This window comes from Bactrocera oleae, chromosome 2 (genome assembly GCF_042242935.1).
Source record: "Bactrocera oleae isolate idBacOlea1 chromosome 2, idBacOlea1, whole genome shotgun sequence".
NCBI lineage: Eukaryota > Metazoa > Arthropoda > Insecta > Diptera > Tephritidae > Bactrocera > Bactrocera oleae.
In genome coordinates this window covers 86605443-86629929 of record NC_091536.1, presented here as the reverse complement: position 1 = coordinate 86629929, position 24487 = coordinate 86605443, and the positions used below count along the sequence as shown (strand labels likewise).

The window sequence follows — 24487 nt, the reverse complement described above, 5'->3', positions numbered from 1 at the left end:
AGGTTGACTTTTTATTTTTGCTTAACAAATACAACTCTTCTCAGGAGCATTAAATTTTTTCTCGCAGCTGGAATTCGCGCCACCCTTTAGCTGTAAAGCCAACGGTACCTCGTCAATCATGCACCAAATGGCGATTTTCAACTGTTCAGCTGTAGCTGGTTTATCAGCAAAGACCATTTAATCAAAGGATTGCACGAGCTTCTAGCATAAACCCCTTCCCAACAACTTAAACGTTGCTAATATGGTAAGACTAACAGCTCTTGGTACTGAGTATTAGTCTGAAGTCCCACTAGAACTCGATTTAAAGTTATGTATTATACAAGTATACCTATATTGAAATTCGATATATTTATAATACGTATAATAGCAAAAAGGTTACCATTAACTCATTGGTCGGTTGGAAACGTCCTAACCTAAATATTTTGTCTAATAAAAATTACATTGTGTCTTTGCGTTGAACTTTATTAAAAGACATTTTACTTAATAAATATTAATTATTTGAAACTAGTGTTCTTTTTCAAAAATTAAAATTAATAAATATCTGAGAATAGAATACAAAAATTTAAATTAACTTTAATAATCCATGATTACTTTTGAACAATATTTAACTTCCTTGATCCTGGAGCCGATCTCCAGGATGATCTCCAAAAAAAGATATTTGGCGGTGAGAAAGATTTTTCTGTCTAAAATTATCTCAAATGCAAAACCCAATTAATTTATTATTACAATAGATGAATACAGATAATGATCGAGTGACTAGTCAAATTTGTAATTTATGGCGGTTTTCCAAACATTTTTATTAAAAAGTTAACACTTCAGAGAAGCCTAAAAAATTTAAATTGTTATCATCGATCGAACCATCGTTAACCGACAAATATCTTTAAAAAGTTCTTGTGATAAGTTTAAGTCGATAGGCCTAGCCGTTTCGGAGAAATTTTGTTTGACGACTCGCAAAACATCGAAAGGCTGTTGAATGTTTGGGATCCGATTACATTAAGGTAGAAAATCATTACAAATACGCTTATATCTCCGTAAATATTTTCCGGATCAACATCAAATTTTCCGAGAATAGTTGCAAATATATACACACTCGATATACCACATTTTAAATTCTCATCTGCTTTAGCTCACTAGAAACTTATAAGTAGCTTAATTCAACTTATGCTATTTACTATTTTTATATATAACTGAGAGTGAACATTGTTAGAAATTTGATATAATTTAAATGTTTTTTTTTATCGCTTTTGATACAATTTCAAAAGTAAGAAAGTTCACTCAACAAGCTTCTTTCGTCCGACTCCATCAAATTCTAGTAGCGCAGAAGTAAAGACAATGACAACATTTGTTGAGCTATCTTCTTGCGAGTTGGAAAGAAATATTTTGCGAAATACTTCAGTAATTCAACTCTTCTACCTTTCTGATATCCTTTATCGGTAAGAGCACCACGAGCATTAATTGCAAAATCTCGGGCCAAAATATACGGAAATAATCCGCAAGATATTAACGCATTAAAATCCATTTTACAAAACAACAACAAAGTTCGATTTTATCTTTAACTGCTTAAAATTATTTGTTTATTAACTTTACTAAAAAAGCTTGCATAATTCTACATTTTCCATCAAGCAGTGATAACAAGTCTTCTCATTGTTAATTTTATTAAAACTAACGCGTTTCGTAATCTAAAGCTATTGACTTAACTTGCAGTCTTTTAGCTTAACGAATGTTTTTTCGTTTCAATAATTTACAAGAGCACGCATTATAAATGGAAACTGATGCGGCCAATCTGTAAGCTGCTCTTGGCCGTGTGCTCTCGCATAGCAAATGCTTTTAACATAGCGATTTTACGCTTCGCTGAAGGAAAAGGTAACAATTAAATAATAAAAAAATACCCCCATACAAGCACACTTGTATCTGCGTATGTATGTATGTATAACAGAGTATATAACATGTATACATAGGTATAAATGTAGTAGTGGTGGCAAAATAGTGGGAAAGTAAAATGGGTTAAATAAATAAACCAAAGGAATAGTCGCCAAAGGTATGAAGCGAAATATAGCGTAATAATATAGGAGAAGCAAGAAAGCATAAAGCTTACGCAATGAAAAACGTTAAGGCCAAAGTAAAAGTATAAAACGAAAGCTCGTTTAGCTCAAAGCTGATTATGGTTCCTTTGTTGAAATTAAAGATAAAAGTGAACTGAAAATCACTTTAATATGGATATGAATATGTCATTTTACATTATTTAAACTATGATTTGTATGTATATAAGTGTGAGTATATTTGAGGTCATTTAGAGATGTACATAAAGTTAAGAAACCCACGAATTAAACCAAATTTCTAGTTTTAACGCAAATCAATATACTTGAAGCTATTTATGGGATGAATCATCGTTTTATTAGCACTTTTAAATTATTGCCAATTTAGTACTATATTTAGCAATACTTTTAGCGCAGTAAAACTCAAAAGACCATTTCACTAATGTGAAAGATTAATAGTTGTTTGAGTAATACAGTAATTTTTGCAGTTCATCGTTGACACTTTTATATAGCTGAAATGAAAAACTATTAAAATACTTTGTTTAGTTTTTTGAATAAAAGTTCATTTTTCAAAATTTACAAAACTTAGGCATTTAAAAACAAATTGAGTAGCAAATCAGCATTTTTTGTTCTCTCAAAATACACACATACATTTATGAACAATTCGCTATTTTTGTCAAATAATATATGAAAAAAAATATACTTTTTGTTAGTAACTTTATTAAGACTATTCGAAATGAATAATTGATAAAATAAATTGAGGTTATTTAATTTGAAAAGTTTTAAACATTTGTTGAAAAAGCTTTCTAGGCTGGGAAAAGAAACAAATTTAAGTGGCAACACTATTTATTTTTAATATTATATGATACACCCTCTTTTCAGTCTACTTTATGGATCTCTTATTTTTGGTTCAGGGGAAAAACACTTGGAAGACATGCATAATATTATTTATTTACAGATATTTGAAACTTTACGATATTCCTATAGCAAATCTACGCATATGTATTTTTGGTATTGTATGCATAACCAGAATTATCAATTGAGAGCTTCTGGTATATATTATTTACTATTGAGGTATTAAATGTGATCGGCATTGTGGCTCATATTTTGTGCAAGAAGTGAATACTTCTTTAAGTATTTAAAAAATCGATGAAAATATTTAATTTGTTAGTTGGCAAAAGATTAAAATTGGAAACAGTACCTGCGTTGCTTTGAGTCAGTGAAATATTATATATTTCTAAACTATCTATTGGCGAAGAGAACAGGAACCTCATGAGTATTGCTGCGGAGTTGCTTCGAAACTTATTGGTTAGAAAAACGTTTTTTGAATCACTTAATGATAAGAAGGCACACATTTATGAGAAATACCAATAATAATTATATTAAAAGATGCGTAAATTTTGATGGGTCGATAAGTTAAAAGTTTTTGACAAAATTGAACACACCTGTTGTATCTTTTATATATGTATGTAGTTTCAAAAATTTTAAGACAATAACTTACTAATTTATTTCTCTTTTAAGTTTTACTTCGAGTTACGACCTTCAACTCAAAACTCTTAAAAAAAGGACACGAACTGAGCGAGAAATGGCTTGATAGGGTATTTATTCAAGCTCAAAATGGATTCAAAAGTATTTATTAAGAAATATATAAAGAGCATTCGAAACTACAGTTTTTGACACGAATTTGAGTTTCCACTTAGTAATTTGCGTTATGTCTAGCACCGCAAAAAGTGAAAAAAAAACGTTAACTTCATTTGCACTGCAGCTATAATAACTTTCGCAAATAAAATTTTCCATACAAGAACTTGATGTTTGTAGATCAGTTTGTGCGGCAGCTATATATTGATCCGAACAGAAAACTTTGCGCGGAGACTGTACCGTTGTCTAGTAGAATAAAATATGCCAAATTTCATAAAGATAACTTGTAAAATAAAAATTTATACCAGACAAGGACTCGATTGTGATCGCACAGTGTGTATGACAGCTATATGCTACAGTGGTCCGATATCAGCGATTCCGACAAATGAGCAGCTTCTTAGGGGGAAAAGAACGTGTGCAAAATTTCAGATCGAGATCCCATAACCTGAGTGACTAGTTCGCGTATATACGAGTACAGATGGACATGGCTAAATCGATTCAGTTCGTCAATTCGTATATATATATTATAGCTATTCCATACAGAGTATACAAATCTAAGCTTCCTCGTTTAATTTATACTCATACAAATGTGTTTGATAATGTGTATGTGTTGAAAATTTATGTAACTATATAATATCCTCTCTTTCTAAATTTTGAAATTTAAAACTTACTTTGGTTAGCTCAAACTACACATATGCGTATAAAATAGGTCTAACACTTATCCGAATAGGCATGTACATACTATATACTACAAATATGTATGTAAAATACCAATAAATCAGCTGCGGGAGCAAACTTTCAACTTCTTGCTTAAAGCAAGCTGAAAAGTTATCAGTACCAGCACTTATCAGCGCAGATATGAAGTTGTAGTTTGTTGCAAGTGTCAGAAAATCTAAAATGGGTGCATCAGATAACGGAAAATTAGAGCTTTAGGTTAAACTAATTGCTTTTGTGTTATATTTCAAAAGCTTAAACTTTCCAGCTGTAAATTTGTATTGTGAAATAATTTTTATGGTCTACGAAAAATATTTAATATTGCGTTTACTTTTAATGGCAATTTGCAATATTTTGCTATGCTCAAAAAATTTTATGAGTACCGTTATATGTTAGACAAACACATACTCATAATAATTGCTTGCAATTCGCAGCTATTAATTGCTCAAATATTTAATAGCACTTTTCCAGCAACACTGCCACTTCACCAGAACGTCACATGCATACATGTGTATATGTGTTAGTTTGTTAAGTGTTTGCGCTGTTGAGTATCAACCGCATCTGTCACATTTGCCACATGTACAGTTAGAAGTGTAGACTATAGACCTTTAAGTGATTTTGACACTTGACTTGGGATCTCTTGATCAACGAAATTCAAACAAATAAGATTTATATATGAGTTATTACCAACATGCCACAGATCCATACACTAACAAACACGATTGTTTATGTAAGCACTTGCCGCAATTCATATGAGTTCATTGATTATTCTCGTCAACAACAACAACAACAATAGCACGCAAATACAAAAGCATGAGCCTTTCGAGCCGCATAAAATAATAACACCTTTATGTCGCACCGACGCTGCGCTGCTTTGGTGAAATCTGCCAGGCAGCATGCAAGTCGGCAAGTCAATCAATCAAAGCGACAAGCTGGTAGCCTGTCAACCAACCGACAAACCAACAGAGCGCTCAGCCAGTCTGCCAGGCCATCATTTTGTCAGCTAACATCTAACTGTACTCGGCACAACGCCACACCGCAGTGCTGAGTGTGTACTCTTACTCGCTTATTCATACAATTTTCATTTTGAATGGCTGCTCAAGTGTTTTCGAGTTGATTTACGTGCAAATCCATCAATTCATTAAAATATTAAAATAGCTCGGAGCCTCACATACGCACACACACACACACACCACATATGAATCTGTTGGCGTTTCTGCAGTGTGCTTGGTGGTTGGCACACACACTCGCTCCTTCTACCACCTGCTAAGCGCGTGCACTGTTGGGAGTTCGAGGTGCCCTGAGGAATCGTCGGCGGACGCGTCGTGTTGGCTGCTTAATCGATTTGCTTATTCGCTGCTCTAATTTGAAAATTAATTTGCAAAGTAATTTACTCCGCAGAAACACACACACACACATGCACACGAAAAGATGTGTATGTATTGATGCACCTGTTAAATGTGTGGTCGGGAGGAGCCGTTGGCTGACGAGCTCATATCCGAAATGAGCTAAACGAATGCAAATTCAAATTGTGCTGTCAATCTCGCTCGTCAATGCAAATGCAAAATGTTGGTGGTGTTGATGGCCTATTTTGTAGGTGCGAAAGCGTGCGGTAAATCATTATCATCGCCATTATTGTTGTTGTTGTTGTAGTAATGTGTTTTTGTGTTTTTAGTAAACTGACATGTTCGAGTGTGTCTCGCTGTGTTCATCAATTCGTCAATGCTGGTGTGTCATCAGTCTTTGCGCATATGCTTTTTGGTGTCTGTGTGTGATTAGTGTGCGTATGTGTGTGTTTGTTCATTTTTTAAGTGCTTTTGACCAATTTGTCATTAATTTCGAGGCTTTCAGACGGCTCTCATAATTGGAATTACTTGAGTATGCATCGACAATCGCTTAATAAGTACACGTACTTTAATATACAAGTATATATATATGTATATAATATATGTACGATTATATCAAACATGAGAGGTAAATTATTTTCAAACTCAACTTGGCTTGAAAGGTTTGATGATATATCGCAAATCAAAAAAGCGATTTTAATTAAGTCGAATATTTTTATCACATGTTACCTATACCTGTATTAAGGCAGGTGTGGTAGCTTGGGAAAAGTTTTTATAGTTCTCTCATTACAAATATATTATATATTCTTAGGTTGAGCGGATATGAATATAGCAGGCTACCTACTAAAGTACAATTCCTCTCTCTCTTAGCCTCTTATGTACGTCAGAGGCTGAAACAAACAAGTCATTCTCTTCGTGATGCTTCACAAGGCCACTGTCGGCCGCTCTGCTCTGCTCTCTTTTTTGGAACGAATAATAATGCTGACTTACTTTCTGAGCGTATTTGAAAGTCGACGGGTCTGAAAGTCATCCAAGCTGAGACTTACAAAAAGTGTATGAAAAATTGGATTAAGCGTTGGCATGCTTGTATCGGCTCAGAAACGTACTTTGCATACAATAATAAAATTTTTATCAAAATTGGTGAAAATGTAGTTTTTTGTCACTCCGCAAATTTTTAAATAATCTAACTTTTATGGTTATTAAGAATCAGAACTAACTTACTAAAAAAATCTGATTTGGGATTCGCGAAAAGCTCTCAAATTAAAAAATGTGTTCTCGAATTTTAAATTGTTTAAAATTGGTCATAAATAAAAAAGGTCATTCGACATTACGTCGAACCATCTAAGTTTCCATTAAATCCGCTTAGGGTCTCGTTCAGCGTTTTCTGTTGTCAATAGGAGAGTTGGCTGCAAAGCAAAATTTAAGAGCTTTTAAACTCAAATTGCATGCCTTTAGTTTTATAGGTTCATATTTTTACTATTATCATAGCAATACTTTTAGTAAATAAATTATATTATGATTACGAACTAGCCAGCGAGGTCCAAGTCTACTAAATGCAATAATTTCAAACTCGAATATACAGCAGAAAGAAATTGAAGAAAAATGATGAATGAAATCTAAAGATCGAAGTATTGTTAATATTACTGCACTTTTTAAAACTTTCTTCACTTTGAAAAACGGAATAAAGAGTTCTTCTCTTAGCAGATACAATTATATATTTACGTACCTAAATATTTTCTTTTCCCTTAACATCGACACTCAGCTGAAATTACGTCTGGGTCATTTGAAAATTACCCTGACTTCACACGACGTTTATGTATGGGATGTATTTATGTATATGCATTCTGCTTTCGTTGCTCAAGGGAACGCCGCGAAGCACAATATTTGCATGACCTTTCACGCTGTTTGCAATGCAATTTAGCGCTGAGGTAATTTACATAATTAACGGTAAAATAACATGCTCACCATGTTGCATTACATTGGACAATATAAACTGGTATATGCAGGCATTAGGATGAGAGAAATTATAAGAAATAAATTATTATAAAAGCTTTCAATGAAAGTGGTGAAGGCTTTGAAAACCTAAAATTTTAATTTTTAATGGAAGCTTGGGTCTAATTTTTTTATAATTATTATTAAAACTTTCAACTAAAGCTTTGTAAGCTTAAAGTTTCATTTTTTAATGAAAGCTCGCGGTATAATTGTATTATAATTATCATAAAAGCTTTCAGTGAAAGTAGTTAAAGCTTCAAAAACTTAAAGCTTTAATTTTTTATGGAATCTCGCAATATAACATAATAACTTTTCAAACATTAAATTAGTGAAAGCTCGGCATTCAAAGCTAGTTTCGAAAATAGCGTAAAACTAAATTCAATTCTATGCGCGCCCATATACCAAAATTTCTATTCTGTGAGTAATTATATTTTGTTTTGGTTATATATTGAAGTAGATATTAGCAATTAACAGATTTTGAATTAAGTAATTACAATAAAAGTTAATCATTTGGCCGCACCCTAATATGCTTATTTGTATTCTTCCACGTTACTGATTGTATATGTATATAAAATGTGAGAATTCATTAAAATTGTGCTCATTTCAAAAATGCGCTGACGATAAACCAGCAAAATCACGCAAGAAGACTGAAAAAAAGAAATTTCGTTTATTTATAATTTTTGTTTATTTTACGGTAAAGGCCATAAATGCAAAGTAAAAGTATTTAACGAAATTTAATTAAATATAATTTTAAATTTTTTATTCTTAGAAAATAAGTTATTGATTTAAAATGAAAATTTGTGAAAGCTTCGCTGCAAAAGCTTTACAGCAGGTGAAATACACTGGTGGCAATTTTTGACAAAAGTACCTATAGAATTTTTATATATAATAATTTGCGCATACCAACTTAACCCCTCAACCGTTGACTATGGCATTGTATACTAGCTTGTGTATCATTAACATAAATAAACACGAGAGTTATGCAAAGTGGGCATGGCGAGCAAAAACGAATGAGTCAATGCAGTGCAATGAATAGTCGAGTGAAGGCAAATGTACAAATTGCATGGGGAAATGTTGTTTTCTGCAACGAAGCAGCAACAGAAGTGCCGCCACACCCAATGTGACCCAGCAAAAATAAAACATTTGTGAGCGCGTAATGACAGCAGCGCGCAAATGGAAAGTGCAAAATAGAATGCAAACACACACACACATATACGACGCTACAGACTAAAGTGATTCAGAGAAAAACGCGCTAATAAAGTGAAAATGGCGAATGATGGCGCGCATAGCTTTCCCGGTTGACTGAGCAGGGGATTTAGTGTGCATAATAATTTCCATAGAAATGCCAGTTTTCAGCAAGCGAGTTGCCTTTCACTCATATAATTTCGTCAATTGACATTTATTTATTTTTTGTTTTTTGTTGTTTTTGTTGTTGTTCTTGGTTAGGGTATTGCCGCCCAACGCAATTATTTTTCCACACTTTCGCTGTAACCGCGCGAATGGCGTGTGCATGTATGTGTGTCTCGGTGCTTGCATTTGTGTTAGTATTGCGGCGAGTATTTATTTTCATGACAGTTGTATGACTCTCGGATGCACGCTTTTGTGCATTGACCGCATACACGCTCGTAAATATCAATTTCGAAATGATGATTTCCAGCGTAGCCCACACCCAAACGCATACAACCACACATACACATATATTTATAAATAAATTTTTAAAATAAAATCGCAAAAGAAATAAAAACAACTAATAAACATAAACCTCGTATAAGCAAACAACCATTTAGATTCGGAAAGTGGTCGGGCATATTGACAACGAATTCCATCAACTAACTGTCACGCTCACTAATGAGCTCGCGGGGCGCATTTAATTTTGCTAAGGAGCCTGAAATGATATGTGGTGACTATTTGGTGTTAAGTGTTTAGGGAGTTTTAGTTTTCAGAGTTTTGTTTTTTAACACAAACACTCTTTCCAATTATCTTATAAAAACATTTTATGTGGTTTCATTATATTAATAATTTAAAGTGGAATATACCTCAGGTTGTGTTTCCCCATGGACTATGCAGACCAGCATTGCTTCGTGTCCTTCACCGGAGAAGACTATAGGACGCTCAACGGATATCTCAGGTGGATCTGAAAATGAATAATTAATATAAATATCTTCTGGCAGATTTGTAAACAGCAGAAAAAGAAATTTAAAAAAAGGAATATATTATTATTATTGGTGCTTTAAATGAAATGGGACTTCATTGTTTTATATTTAAATTCCTTCATACTAAACCTTTAGTTTTGTGTTTAATAGAAACACATTTTCTTACTTTTACTTCAACCTCAACCGTAACCGCCACATCAATCTTAATCTCAATATTAACCTCAACCTTAATCTTAAGCTCATCCATTTCATATATTATATTTTATTCTTTTACAATAACATGAAATAGTCCATACTTAACTCCTATAAATATGTACCCATATTAAACTTAAACATCATTCCTAACTCCTTCTCAAGCTTAGTCTCAAACTTAACATACCAAAAACTTCAATATCAATGTCGGTCTTAACCATCATTGTTTTATTTGTAACACCCAAAAGGAAAAGTCGGAGACCCTAAAAAGTATATATATATATAATGATTCAGCGTGACGAGATAAGTCGACTTAGCCTTGTCCGTCTGTCCATCTGTATATATGCGAACTAGTCCCTTAATTATTGTAACTTTTTGACAAATTTTGCACACGTTATTTTCTCCTCAAGCAGCTGCTGATTTTTCGGAATCGCCGATATCGGACCACTATAGCATAAGGCTGGCATAAAAACTGAACGATTAAAATCAGGTCCTTCTACGGCAAATTTTTTTATTTGACAAGATATCGTCACGAAATTTGGCACGGATTATGTTTCATTCGTCTATTTAATCTTTTGTATTTAGAAGGAGTATTAAACTGCAACCAAAGTTTACGTTATTTCTTATATTTTTCTATCTCCATTATTGTATTTATCTGCCACTCTTTATCTAAAATTACCTTTCTATCTTTATATATATTATATATATATTGTAATCTTTCTGTCTCAATTTCTATATATCTGTTCTAAACTTGTTAGTTCGAGAAGCTATTTAAAAACGAAACACATTCTTTAAAGTATACTACACGTCAGGTTGTTTTTCATTACATTTTTAGTAATAGTTTAACTTTACCAATCTTATCGGACGAATTCGCTAATCGCATTTAACTGACAGCACTCACTCGAAAGCAGTGCTGCTAAAGAGCAAAGTATTTACACAAGCATAAGCAGAGACGTTTACACAGACCTCCATAATATCGCTTGGACGGCAAGTATGCGTAAACGCATAACGAACCTCTGCATACAAGAGCGCATAAATAAATAGGAGCACTTTTCATTTGTACTCGTTCGACGGTGAGTATTTAACCACATGCCGGCCTGATACTTTACTGTTTCGATTTTTCTCTCATGTTCTTTTTGTCCTCACTACATTATATTGTACAATATTTATTAAAAGCGATTTTGTTCTGCTCTTTGGTTTCGCTACTTACATAGGACATGCAGGACGACTTGACTGGATGCCGGTTGACCGACGCCGTTGTTGGCTGTGCAAATGTAGACACCGCCCTTGTGCCGGTCCACGTTCTCAATCGACAGGATGTGCGAGTGTAGCTTCTCCTCGCCTGTTGGAGAAAATCGGGAAAAGCAATATAAAAAACGGGACATGTGAATAAAATAAATTTACTGCAGTGATGGAATAACTGAGTGATTGAATGATGAGAGGACGTGGAGTAGGAGGAAATATACCACGAAAAAGGAAGTGGTCGATATACGAAGGATGCTGGAATTGCAGAATGTGGCATGGCAAGCTGTTGAAGTAAAAAAATTAAATTAAAAAAAAAAAAAAAAAATAGTATTAAAGATGAAATAAATTAAATAAAATTAAAAAAAATGCAGAAAACCAGAAGTTGAGCGTAAAATGCATGCGGGCAGTGTGAGTACAAAACAAACAACAACAATGCACCAATGGAGCTGCGAGAATGTGAGTCAATAAAATTGAATGGCACTTTTAATTAAATCAACTGACATCACTGCGCTTTCTACATAAATATGACAGACGAAGTGTGCTTTTAGGCGTTGTGCCACATATTTCTTACTTACATTTATATTCTGTCGTTATTTATTTACTTTTTTGATAAATGCAGCAGCTCTGCTGAAGCACAGAGCGATGGTGAGGATATTCAAGGTTTATGCACAGGTGGAAATGCGTGAATGTGTACACAGGAAACAGAAAATTTAAATAACAAAAAACACAAATAATAAAATAAAAATTAAGTTACAAAAATAAAATAATAAAACAAAAAACAAACTGAAACAAAAGTTCCTAAAATTTTTACTTAAACTATAAACTATAAAGAAAAAATTATTCACAAACTGAGGGAGAAAGAATGGAAGCACAAACATAATACAGGAACTGTGGTGGTAGGAAGGTTACTACGCAAAGAGTGTTTATTTAAAATGTTTTGTAACTTATTCAAATCTTACCGTTGGGCAAAATATTATTCTTACGACTCCAAGTTACGTTCGGCGTCGGATTACCGGAGGCCGAACACTCAATACGCACCGACGAGCCCTTTTTGACTTGCAAATGTCCGCCGGTGCTAATGTGATGGATCCTTGGTGGCACTGTGCGATGGCAGAGCATGAAAATACACAAGCAGAACGAGAAAATAACATTAGAAATATGCAAAATAGGCAAGTATAAGCAAAAGACAGCAAATAAGTAGAGCAACACAACGCAACAGGATGTCATGGCGCATACGCAACAGCATTTTCCTGTGTGTATATGTGTGTGTCTGCAGTCTCAGCCAAAGCAAATCAAATGGAAAGGGAGGCGGTCGAGTGTGGCGATGACACTGGTCACATTCCGAGCCAAGTCCAGATAAATACAAATGCGTGCATTTACATTTCATTTGTGTTGTTGCTATTTGAAATTATTATGGTCAGCAGGTCTTCCATAGACAGCAATTTAATTCAATGTTTGGGAATTTCGAAACGCAACTAAAGGTTTTGCCGCAAAAGTCGTTTGCATTAAAGGCAATATTGTTTCCGGCCCACATAAATTCACAACATACACACATATATATACTATATAAATAGATGTGTATATTGGTAGCGTAGTTTGTATGTGTGTGCAGCTGTTTGTTTGCGGGTAAAATTATTTTACAACTGTTTTCAAATTAAGATTTAAGGGAAATGTAAACCCCAGTACAGCCGTTTAACAATTCCTGCAATTTCATGTAAATTACTAATATTTTTGCATAACGGTATCGGTGGGGTTATGTAAATGGAAACTGGAAAAATGTTTGACCTATTTGAGGTTTAAAGTGATGGCATACTTCTATGGCAATATGTATGCATTAACAATACTAGGCATCTATATTCGACTAATTTTTAATTAGTTTTCTTTAGAGATACATATTTTAAGAGATTCGCCTTATTTTATTATGTTATTACCTGGTTACCCTAAGATTACGTTCTTTTAGGGCTAAACTAATTTATATGTCATACAGCATAAAGCGAAAAAACGTTGCATGCATTACGGCACACAAGATTAGCGAAGTTTCACACCTTATTATAGTAAAAATATACCAGCTGTTTTGAAAGTATTAATTAAATATATAGAAACATTTAAAATTGAGAAGTAAAAACATACAGCAGCATAAAAATATATCATGGAATATCTAATAAACCATGTTTAAGGCAAAAAAACTTATTAATTGCAAAAAAACTTATTAAAAGCTTAAGGCATAATTTGCTACCTTATTTAGTAGTCACACCACAGAAATATGTTATTTCAGATAACTAAGAGAACTTCTACCGAAGACATTAAAATGAAACGTTGCCTACATTTAGCCATGTAGGCATTTATAGCGAGGTTTTACACCTTACCCAATCACTGAATAATTAGTTACAGCTTTATAAGCAATTTTTGAGGAATAAATTACTTTTTCAGTGGAAGTATTTTAATTATATATTATGTTTTACTATACAAATGTATCAGCTAAAATTGAGCTAAATATAATTTCAATAAAAGAGAAAAACTTAAAGATTCCTCTATAGTCATAGTGAGTGCAAAGCTGTGCAGGTTTAACGTGAGGTATTGAAAAAGTATAGCATCATTAAATACTTTATGGTAAATGCCAACAAAATATTAATCTGTGATATTTTTAATTTCGGGTTTGGAAGAAGTTTTTATTTCCTTAAGAAACAACAAAGTTGCAGGCTTCCAACAGGGTGCGTAAAATATTCGGGGTAACGAAATAGAGAAGCAGTGTGTTTGTGTGTGTGTGTGAGTGTATGTGCATTATTTGCTATTATAAAGTGCTGTGCTGCTTATGACAACTGAAGTCTTGCTGAGTGATGATGTTTTACACTGCAATGGTTTTGCACAAACTGAATATACATACACAGACACATAATATATATAAGCGTACGCAAATACATATATATATGAGCGTATGTATATTGAAATTTAATGTAATTTCTAATATACCGACATGTTGTCAGGCAACCACGCCGCTTTACATGTGCACGCCAATCACTTTTCAAGCAAGCAATATGCGCACACATACACTTACACTTACACACATGCATGTATTATCGTCTGCGGGATCATATGCGTTTATTTGTATTAGCGCTTATCCAACATTTACGACATGATAATTTACAAATTCCTCGAAATATTTTCAATTTTAGGTTTTAGTCTTCCATAGTCACATGATACCACCGACCAGCCACGCTGCCAGCTTGACGCTGCCAATCTGTGCGCTTCGCTGCTGCACTAGTTCGCTACGTACTCGTATGCGGTTTGCTCTTTTGCTCGCTTTCTTTTGTTTTGCAATTTTACTTCACTTGATATTGTGAAACTAACCCATCTAAATCTGCGATTTTCCCCTAAGGACCAAAGTAGTTGTGTTAGAAAAGAAGAGAGAAAGAAAAGTAGCGTAGACCACATTGCCGAACATGCCGCAGTCGAGACAAGGCAAAGTTTTATGACAGGAAAAAAGTGCAAATAAATAGATTTTTACTTCATTGTTGTGTGAGTAGACAAAATTATGGAAATTTTGCATTGGCTTAGAGATAATAGAAAAGTTTATGTGAAGCTGATGGAGCAAGTCAGCAGAGGCCTTGCTTGTGGTATAATAGAAGAAAGAAAGTTATAGAAGACTGAAGCGTTGGAACTATGCAAGAAAATTAATGAATTAGCCTCTCAGTTATGGTTTAAGAAATTTATTTATTATGTTGTTAAAAAGAACGCTGAAAAAAAAATGTTTAGCTTTAGAAAACTTTTAATTTTTCCTTTGTATTGGGTTACTCATACGCCATGGGTGCACAGGTTGATCTCTAAGAGAAAAGAAAATCACAGAGGAGCACTTTTCTCAAACGCTTTTGCGTAAGCATTGAAAGCATATTTATATTTTTTAAAATTTGAAATTTTTAGAAATTTGCCCTTCTCGATACCAAGCCTGCTGAAAACTCTACATCCGTTTAAAGTTTTTAGTAAAAGTTACTTAAATTATAGACACGTACACAAAACTAAACAAAAACACAAAGTACTAACAACAATATCTCCACACAAACAATTCCGCAAACATGGCGAAAGCGGGTACACCACCTTAAATGCGGCGAACTGTATTAAACCGCATTGGCAAATGAAAATCATAATTAAAATGAATTTCCATTTGATTTTGTAAAGTGAAAAGTCAATAACATTAAATCAAATTTGTGTACATGTACTTGTAGCATCAAATAAACAGCACTAATAAGTGAAACCCAATAACAAAACCGACCATTTGCGTGGTAACTTCCGAAATTGTGGTCTGTTGCATGAAATACATTATTGTTCAACAACAATTAGCGGCCGCAATAATACTTATACACATACTTGCATGCATGCCACATGTGTTGAAAGTGTATGTGTGTGTGTGCAAATGCCAAAAATATTCGAAGCGCGAAAATTGATTGCAATGAGTGAAAAGTTGCTGCAGCCACCAACCAATACAAGGAAGTTTTGTGTTGCTACTATTAAAATAAGGCTTGTACGCGTTTTTTTTTTTACTTTGGCTTTCAACTACAGATCTTCGAATTGGTTTAATAATAGTTTGTCTGTAACCAGCTATGAACTAGCTTAGAATAAACTAGTTGATTTCAAAAAATATTTGAACCACCTGATATTATACTTTACTCGAAATCTCTAGAGTAGCAAGCTAGTTTAGATTCAATTCATAGTTAAAAGTTCTGAACCAAGCCATAAGAAGCTAGTTTTGGCTTTATTTTACCAATTTAGTGCTGAATCTGATCAGATGACGCTATGTAGTTGTAAATCAGTTTATTTAAGAGAAGTGTGTTATTTTTAATAATATGGATCGGTAGGCTCTGATACATATTTTTCCAAAATGAATAAATTGGCACAGTTTACAACTCTACTATTATATTTGGGCGGTTTGTTTTTCAAAAATACTGTGCAATAGTATTATTCAAAATATTACCCATCTGAAGATATAACATTTTCTCTTCTTTCTAGTAAATTTGTGGATTCACGCAAAAAACAACAGCGCCGCTTGGCGACCAAGAATGAATCAAGACACTTTTTGATACACTGTTCTGATGTGTATCGCTTCCTGTGGCGTTGCTCTGCATCGACCGAAATAGTAGTCTGAATGGTCATGATCTGAAATATAAAACATCGTAAGCCAAACTTTTCAGCAGCTGTTTTCCAAACAGTTTCTAACTGGTCCTGCGATATGAGGCCGAGCTTTGTCATGATTGAAAATTATTGCCTCGTGTTTTGTTGCAAGGCTCGGGCGTTTTTGGTAATCGCTCGCTTCAATTTAATGAGCTACTGTCTAGTGTTCCTTATTAATGATTTCACCCGATTTTAGAAGCTCATAATATACGAGTAGCAAACCCTTTCGCTCCCACCAGAAACAGACAGTATTCGGCTTTGCCAATGATTTGATTGGTTGACCAAATTTCATATATGATTTTTTGCGTTTATGGTTATCGTAACGGATCCATTTTTCATCAACAGTCAGAATCCAATGCAGAAACAACTTAATTTTATAGCGTTCAAGCAGCATTTCTGACATGAAAAATGCGCACAAAGAAAGTAATTTTCCGACACATGTTTGGAATATTTGAAAAATGTTATAATTATCTAGTTACGCCATCATGTGGCAAACCGTACGAATACATATATGGTATTTATAGATAGATCCAAAACATACTGAATTAAAAAATAGTGCACACTGTCAAGCTCAACAAGTCGAAGTAAAACCAGATTTTCTTCAGTTCAAATGAAACTAGTAGTTTATGAGGGCATATAAAACCAGTTGATAATTAGTTTTTATGTTACTAGTTCCAAAACAGCCAACGTGAAACAAATTTTAACTCTATTTATAAGAAACGAATGGAGAATCAGTTACTATTATTAAGAATAGTATCGATAAACATGAGCAGTTAAATATGTAATAAATCTGAAACTAGTTTTAATGATCTCACATAAATAATTTATTACTCATTCCGTAAACTAAGTAAAACCCCACTAGTAACTGTAGATTGGCCACGCCCGACAATGTCTACTGAACATTCAGTAGCACCGTTGGCGGTATGTTGATCTTTTAAAAGAAAATCATGTTAAATAATATGGCAACACGCAACCTCACACAAATGCTAGACACGAAATAAATGCGAATGTGAGTACTTAGAGGTATATCGGCGTATTCCAGCACTCATTAAGACAGGTTGTCTGCAGTCTACGTTCATTAGTAAATTGACTTTTTAATTTTTGGTGAAAAGCTCTGCACGCAGTTGAACTCATTCAAGTTTTGAGTTGACGCAAATTTGCATATTTGAAAAACTTAACTTTCCAAACTTTCGCAACTGGCTGGAAATTCAAGTGTTTGCGCTGCCAATTTCAAACTTTGACTGCAGAATGATTTGCCATATACTTATAAATGTGCATATATACGCATTGACGGGCTGACTGAGTGAACGGTTAGTGAGTGGAACGACAGGGCGTGGCATGCAATTATTGCAACATATGTTGCCGTCAAATGATAACAACTCGACTGTGATTTATGGTCTGTGGCTAAATGAACGAATGAGAAAACATGCACGGACAGTTAATTTGCCGCAAATGTACACCGAGCCGCAACAGCAAGACTCAAAAATAATAACAACAAAAAGTGCAACAGCAACATAAACGCTGTAGCCCAAATCAGAAACTTACAAGTATGAGTTAAAATGTGTGTGTGCGTACCTTAAAAATTACATACGCGTATGCTGGTGCTGCAGGAGCACTAACTACACCACAATCAAGCAGCCAACACACACATGTAACTGCATAAACATGATGTAATGATGGTCTACTTGACACTTTGTGGATATTCTGACATAAATTAACAACAGCAATAAGCAAATTGCACAGACCGAGGCAGGAACGGAGCCAGAGAATGAGAGACAGGAGAACAGTGCGAAAAGGAGCGCACAATAGCATTCGTTTATGTAGTTTGTAGGCCGAGAGTTGTTTCACCAAGCCGAACGGGTTATACATATGCTGGGGCCTGAGTGGGTGTGATGTGCTATAGCAGGCGACAGTTGGCTGGTTTACGATAAATAACGACAGTAATTAAAATTACGCAAATATGTTGTAAGCAAAATTGAGGAATTCATACAGTTACAAATGAAACGATAGCAAAAACATGAATTCTAAAATATGCAGTAGTGGAAAATCATATATTTAAGAACAACTTACCCTCACATGCAGTAAATTGTCAGTGCTGAAATTTATAACCCAAACTATACAAAAAGTTAGTACTTTAACTTTGAATTTTAATGGTCATAAATTGAAAGTGAAGAAGAAACAGAAATGTACATACATACTACAAGTACATACATAACTGTTTTCTATTGTTCCTTTCAAAAGATAACTCTACATACAGTTTATTATTTTTGCAATTTGTTTTAAGTTGGGTTGAGTAGAGGTCAGAAAACTCAAAAAAAGTAAGTTAGTCATTCCATGTCAAATCGACAAATAGTTGAACACGACCCCCACCGATTCGAATGAATTTTGGTGGAAAGTTTTGTCTTATCATAAAACAAAGTTCTGCCTTAAACCTATTAGAGGCGGGACCACGCCCACTTTTTAAAAAAAAGTTTTAACTGCAGATGCCCCTCCCTAATGTGATCCTGTGTACCAAATAATAGTCTTGTATCTTATTGCGGAGCTTAGTTATGGCAAGTTATTTGTTTTTGATTAATGGCGTTTTGTGGGCGTGGCAGTGGTCCGATTACGCCCATCTGCAATACCAACCGTCTCACGGTACCATGAAACATGTCTACCAAGTTTCATAAAGATATCTCAATTTTTACTCAAGTTAGAGCTTGCACGGACGGACGGACGGACGGACGGACAGACAGTCCCCTGGATTTCAACTCGTCTCTTCATCCTGATCATTTATATATATCCCTATATCTAACTCGATTAGTTTTAGGTGATACAAACAACCGTTAGGTGAACAAAACTATTATACTCTGTAGCCACAGGTTGCGAGAGTATAAAAATTCAGGTGTGTAGGCTACGCGTTCTTAGGACTTTACTTTCTCACTCCTGTAAATTTCCAAGTACAATAAATTTCGGATAATTACTTTACCAGCACAGTCTACATATGCTCTAGATTAAATTTATGCAAAAGCAAATCGATTTTTTGAAACAGTCACACGGGTTGACCTTAAAAGATATTTTCAGGAACCGTGTTTTTGAAGGATACGTTCTGCTTTACTCATTTATCTGTTGAGCTTAGGTATTTTCTTAATTTGAGAGTTTTGGAGAAGCGACTAGATGTAAATTTAGCTTCTAAAAGTTAATCGGTTTAAAAGGTAGGAGCATTCTTCAAAAGTTTTAACCAGTTTCCTATTTAAGTTCAAAAAAATATTAATGCATTTCTTCGAAACCCCTAGCACTGGGTAAGCTATTACGTCTTCCTACCAAGGTTTCCATACTTGAAAATAAAAATTTTAATTTATTTCCGATAAGCAAACCAAACTAGTAAACGTATGACCAAACTTAAATGTGTTAACAGTTTTGAATATTCTACTAAATTTTTCCATGTTCTGAGGTAAGACTAATTAAGAATTTTGGTTATGATTGCGGTAATTAATGACTTGTTTAGTATTTTTGCTGACAAGAAAATTGTGTGCCACATGAATTGAAGCCAAGAGACATTGATTGACGAGTTTGTATATTTGAAATGCTGCTTGAATGCTCCAAAAAGAAGTCGTTTATTCATCGGGAAAGGAGAACACTACCGACAACCACTCATTACATTGAAGCGAGCGATTACCAAAAACGCCCGGACATTGCGATTAAACATGAGGCAATAATTTTGTACCATGATAACGCTCGGCCTCATATTGCAAGACCAGTTGAAAACTATTTGGAAAAAAGCGGCTGAGAAATGTTGCCTAATCCGCGTTGTAGCCCAGAACTTGTTTCTCTTGTCCTGCTCGCTGTAACAAGCTCTCACTCAAACATGAGGAATTTAAAAATTGGCTTGATTCTAAGCTTTCAAAGTCATAATAAGATTAAAATTTTTATTTGTTTGCTGAATTGAATTTAGCCTAATTAATTGGAGATTAAAGAAAAATATATCAAACGAAATATATTTTTTTCAATTATTTTATTAAAGATCAAATGCTATCAAACATCTTACAATAACTGACTTCGCTTTAGATAATTATTAGATAATTTTTTTGCAATTTGTAATATAAATTAAAAACTTTAGTCCACTTCACTTCACTTTAGAAGAAAAAATTGTATGCACAAAGGATACGCCAAATTTCAATAAAAAATATTCGAGAGAACTTTTCAACTAAAATTACTTGTAATATGCGCAAAACAAAGTAAATTTTTTGCGTTGTTGTTGTTATTATATTGTCCTTGTCGCATAGACATTTTTAGTGAAGTTTTCGCTTGCGGTCCTGGAAGCAGCCACACTGACTCGCTAAGTGCTTGAGTGATTTTCGCAGTAGTCATCAAAGCAGTAAACCATTAAATTTGATCAATTGGACTTTTTACTTTTGAACTCTTGTTGTTTTGCTCCAACTTGTGTCTTTTGCTAACGACATGACCAGACCGTGCAGCAGCTTGTGGTTAGTGGGTGGCGACTCGCTGGTGACCGCATTAGTTTGCTATTTCTAACAACCAACTGTCGCCTGCCACTCGAACCGTCAGCGACGCAGTTTTTTCTGCAGTAAATATTCATAAAGTCGATTGAGACGAATCAACTTTGGGGAAAATGAATGCATTTTATTATTGACAAAGGGCAACCGCACAGCTATACTCGCTGCCAAACTCCCCACAGACGTTGTCCATCCGACTGCATATTTCATGAGATATTTTTGTCGTTGATGTCTGTGTCTATCGCTTGCTGCTGGCATAGTTTGATAGCTCGTATGTTGGATGCTTTCTTGCTTTTTCTTTGCTGTTATGCTAATAAAGTGTGCTTTTTGTTGATTTTTTTTCTGTATTTGTTTTATTAAGTAATTCATAAGTTTTTGCTAGACATCCGTCTTGTGCTTATTGCAGTCACTGGAATGCTGGTTTGGTTCTTGTTTGTAATTTGGAGTAATTTTTTTTGAGGACCGCATAGAAGTATCGATGAATGGTAGGCAATAGGTTATGTTGAATGGGGAATATTTTTCGAGTTTAAAATTGCATATCGGAAATATTGTAAAACCACAAGGGAAAAGGAAATTGATCAAAAAACAATTTTTTTTGAACAAATAGGCTTCTTTTTGAGAACTAAACTTTTCGGTAGTCGAAACATTTTAACCACAGAAAGTTTGCATACCTCAGAGTAAGACTTTCGCTAGCGATGGGCTATTTTTTGGAAAAAGCTGAAATGGCTTTTTGACCATGTGCGCTTGTGCAATAAAAACATATGGTACTTGTACTGGTTTTAAGAAATAGTTCGAAAATGTCTAACGCTAAGTCATTCGTTACTAAAAGCACTCAAGTTGCTGTTATTGTTGTTGGAAGTTGATCTGCGTTATCGAAAAGCTCACATAGGACTGTTTTACGATAAAAACAACAACAGCAACAGTTATCACAACTGAGGGATCCAAAAAATATAGACTGAATGTATTGTTGTTGTAATTGCATGCTACAACAACAAAAAAAATATAATTGTCCAAATGGCCGTGGTGTCGTCAACCCTGCTTGGCATCTTTATCAGAAACTAACGCAAACAAAGTAGCAACTTCCTTGCCGTAGTCCAGGAGTATCAACAAAGGCGCCCCCACTTTGCCTTGAATACATAAGTAGCGCTTTAAGTAATTAAATATGTAACGGAATATTGCTACTTAAATGTTTAACAACGATTTTCGGCATTTTCCGCATTTGCCATTGTTTTTATTTGTTCGATTCCCTTTTCGGCGCTATAGTTCAGTTCGCTGCCCCATCATTTTCAGCGTCACTGAGCCATATGCCGCACACAGACGCACATACATACATGCGCATTTTTTCACATTAACCGAACTTTGTTTGCTCTGTGTCCGGTCGTTCGATTCGCCACTCGTCCAGTGCTGCCGGCAGCAGTCACATCCTTGGCCATCATTAAACAATAATTTTATCTTTTCGCTACTTTTGTTTATAGTACTCATCTCTGACTTGCTGTTCTTGTTATTGCTGTATTCGCTTGCTCGTGTATATTTTGTGTCCCCATTGTTGCCAAAAAATTCCTATAGCGCAAAAACTTTTGTTGCCCGCCGACATTATTTTTTCATCATCAGTGCACAAACTGAAAGTAATTTACGCTACTCATAAAAAGTCCGGCAGCACAAAGCAGAAATAACACGGAGAATGAAGAGCCAAGGAGGAAATGAGCAAGAGTTTCGCAATGAAATTCATACTCGTGCGACGCTTAGCGCCAGAGTGGAGCTACAGAATCTAACTGTCCGCTTCCGTCACTGCGCGTGTGGGTGTGTTGGAGATTTTCGGCATTATGGCGGTCCAGAGCACCCGTTAACGCTGTCCTCTCTCGCAAGCGCGCGCTTTGTTCAGCATCCATAAAAAGTTGAAAAACATTTGATATTCTTCTGCATTTTTCTTTCAGTTATTCACTCTTTTGTTTTCGCCGCTTATTTTGTGCTTTTTTATTTACTTTTATTTAGTTTTACGCTTTTTGTTGTTGTCACGCTCCTGCATGTATATGTGTTGTTGTTTATGTCATGATCCAACTTTGACAAAAAATATGATTATTATGTTGCTTAGTAGTTGTGTAAAAGTCCAATAAACATTACATTCATGGTCATTACATCGCACACACACACACACAACCTCGGCATATGTGAGTCATTCAGACAAGACCAACCGCGCATGGCGTCTGTATGACAACGTGACAACGAACCGAAATTTTCAAAGTTTTCAATAAACACAAATTCGGATGTGGCATTTCGCTTCAGAACCACAATAATGTGTGAGAGAGATTGTACGTACATTGACGTGTAATTCAGTTAGGCAGTCAGTTAGTGCTTTTCACTCCATTAAGTGAGCATTATATTGAAGAACTCATGTGTGTTTCCATTTGTTTTGAAAATATTTCTTAAACATTTTACGGTTCTCTTTGAGAGAATTATATATCGTTTGAACAGGGTATATTAAGTTTGTCACGATGTTTGTAACACCCAAAAGGAAACATCAAAAGACTCTAAAGTATATATATAAATTATCAGTGTGACCAACGGAGTCGATTTAACCATGTCTCTCTGTATATACGCAAAATACTTCTTCAGTTTTTGACATATCGATCTGAAATTGCGCTCACATTCTTTTTTCCCCAAGAAACTGCTCATTTGTTGGAACAGCCGATATCTGAGCACTATTGCATATAGCTGCCATACAAACTGAAGTATCGGAATCAAGTGCTTGTATGGAAAGTCTTTTCATTTGACGAGATATCTTCAAGAAATTTGACATGGATTGTTGACTAAGATAATGCTGCAATCTTCCAAATATTTGTGAAGGTTGGATCACTATAGCATATAGTATAGTTCCATCTGCGAATTTTCATTTACGGCCTTAATCGAGTTGAAACGGATTCCACGGAGTGGTAACTTGAGTTTTGGAAACAAAAAAAGTCGCTTGTGGCCAAATACGGTGGTTGATCGATGGTATTGAACGAGTTTTTGGTCTTAAAATCGTTTATAATACTCTGTAGCACAGTATTTCTCTGTTAAACCAGAAAGTTTCCGGAAATTATTTTTTTTCTATATTCGCTGTTTGGTTCATCATGAATTCGTTACAACGGGACAGACAGTCAATAAAGAGTATTATTATTGGAGCGTGTTGCGGCGTTTGCGCGAAAACGTTCGTCGTAAACGATTTCCGGAAACTTTCTGGTCTTAATGTATATCTCTCTTTAAATTGATAAGAATTTCAAAGACCTAGCTCTAAGCTAGTTGAGAAAGTCTTTGCTTACGAGTGGTGTTTAACGTGATGCAACCAAACGGCCTGTCGGCTCTCAATTACTGACTTCAATCGATGTTAAAGTAGCTTTAACCTTGATAATAGCTGTCTGCGATTCACTATTTCTCTGTTTGCAATCTTTCCGCGCAGCTTTCTTGTTAAAAAATCTAAATGGAATAGAACAAAAAAGTGATCGAATTGAATTCGTACACGAAAGTATCTGGGT

General features: G+C 34.6%; 1 protein-coding gene across 2 annotated transcripts in view; it reads right to left on the bottom strand.

Moving 5' to 3' along the window:
- LOC106625239 (uncharacterized) overlaps positions 1–24487 on the bottom strand; it is a 424306-nt gene that overhangs the window by 39803 nt on the left and 360016 nt on the right. For both annotated transcript variants that reach the window (XM_070105926.1, XM_036361284.2), the window contains exons 6-8: positions 12276–12416; positions 11282–11413; positions 9763–9860 (exon numbers count right to left, since the gene is read on the bottom strand). In XM_070105926.1, the coding sequence (XP_069962027.1) occupies positions 9763–9860; positions 11282–11413; positions 12276–12416 (371 nt within the window). The remainder of the gene's footprint in view (positions 1–9762; positions 9861–11281; positions 11414–12275; positions 12417–24487) is intronic.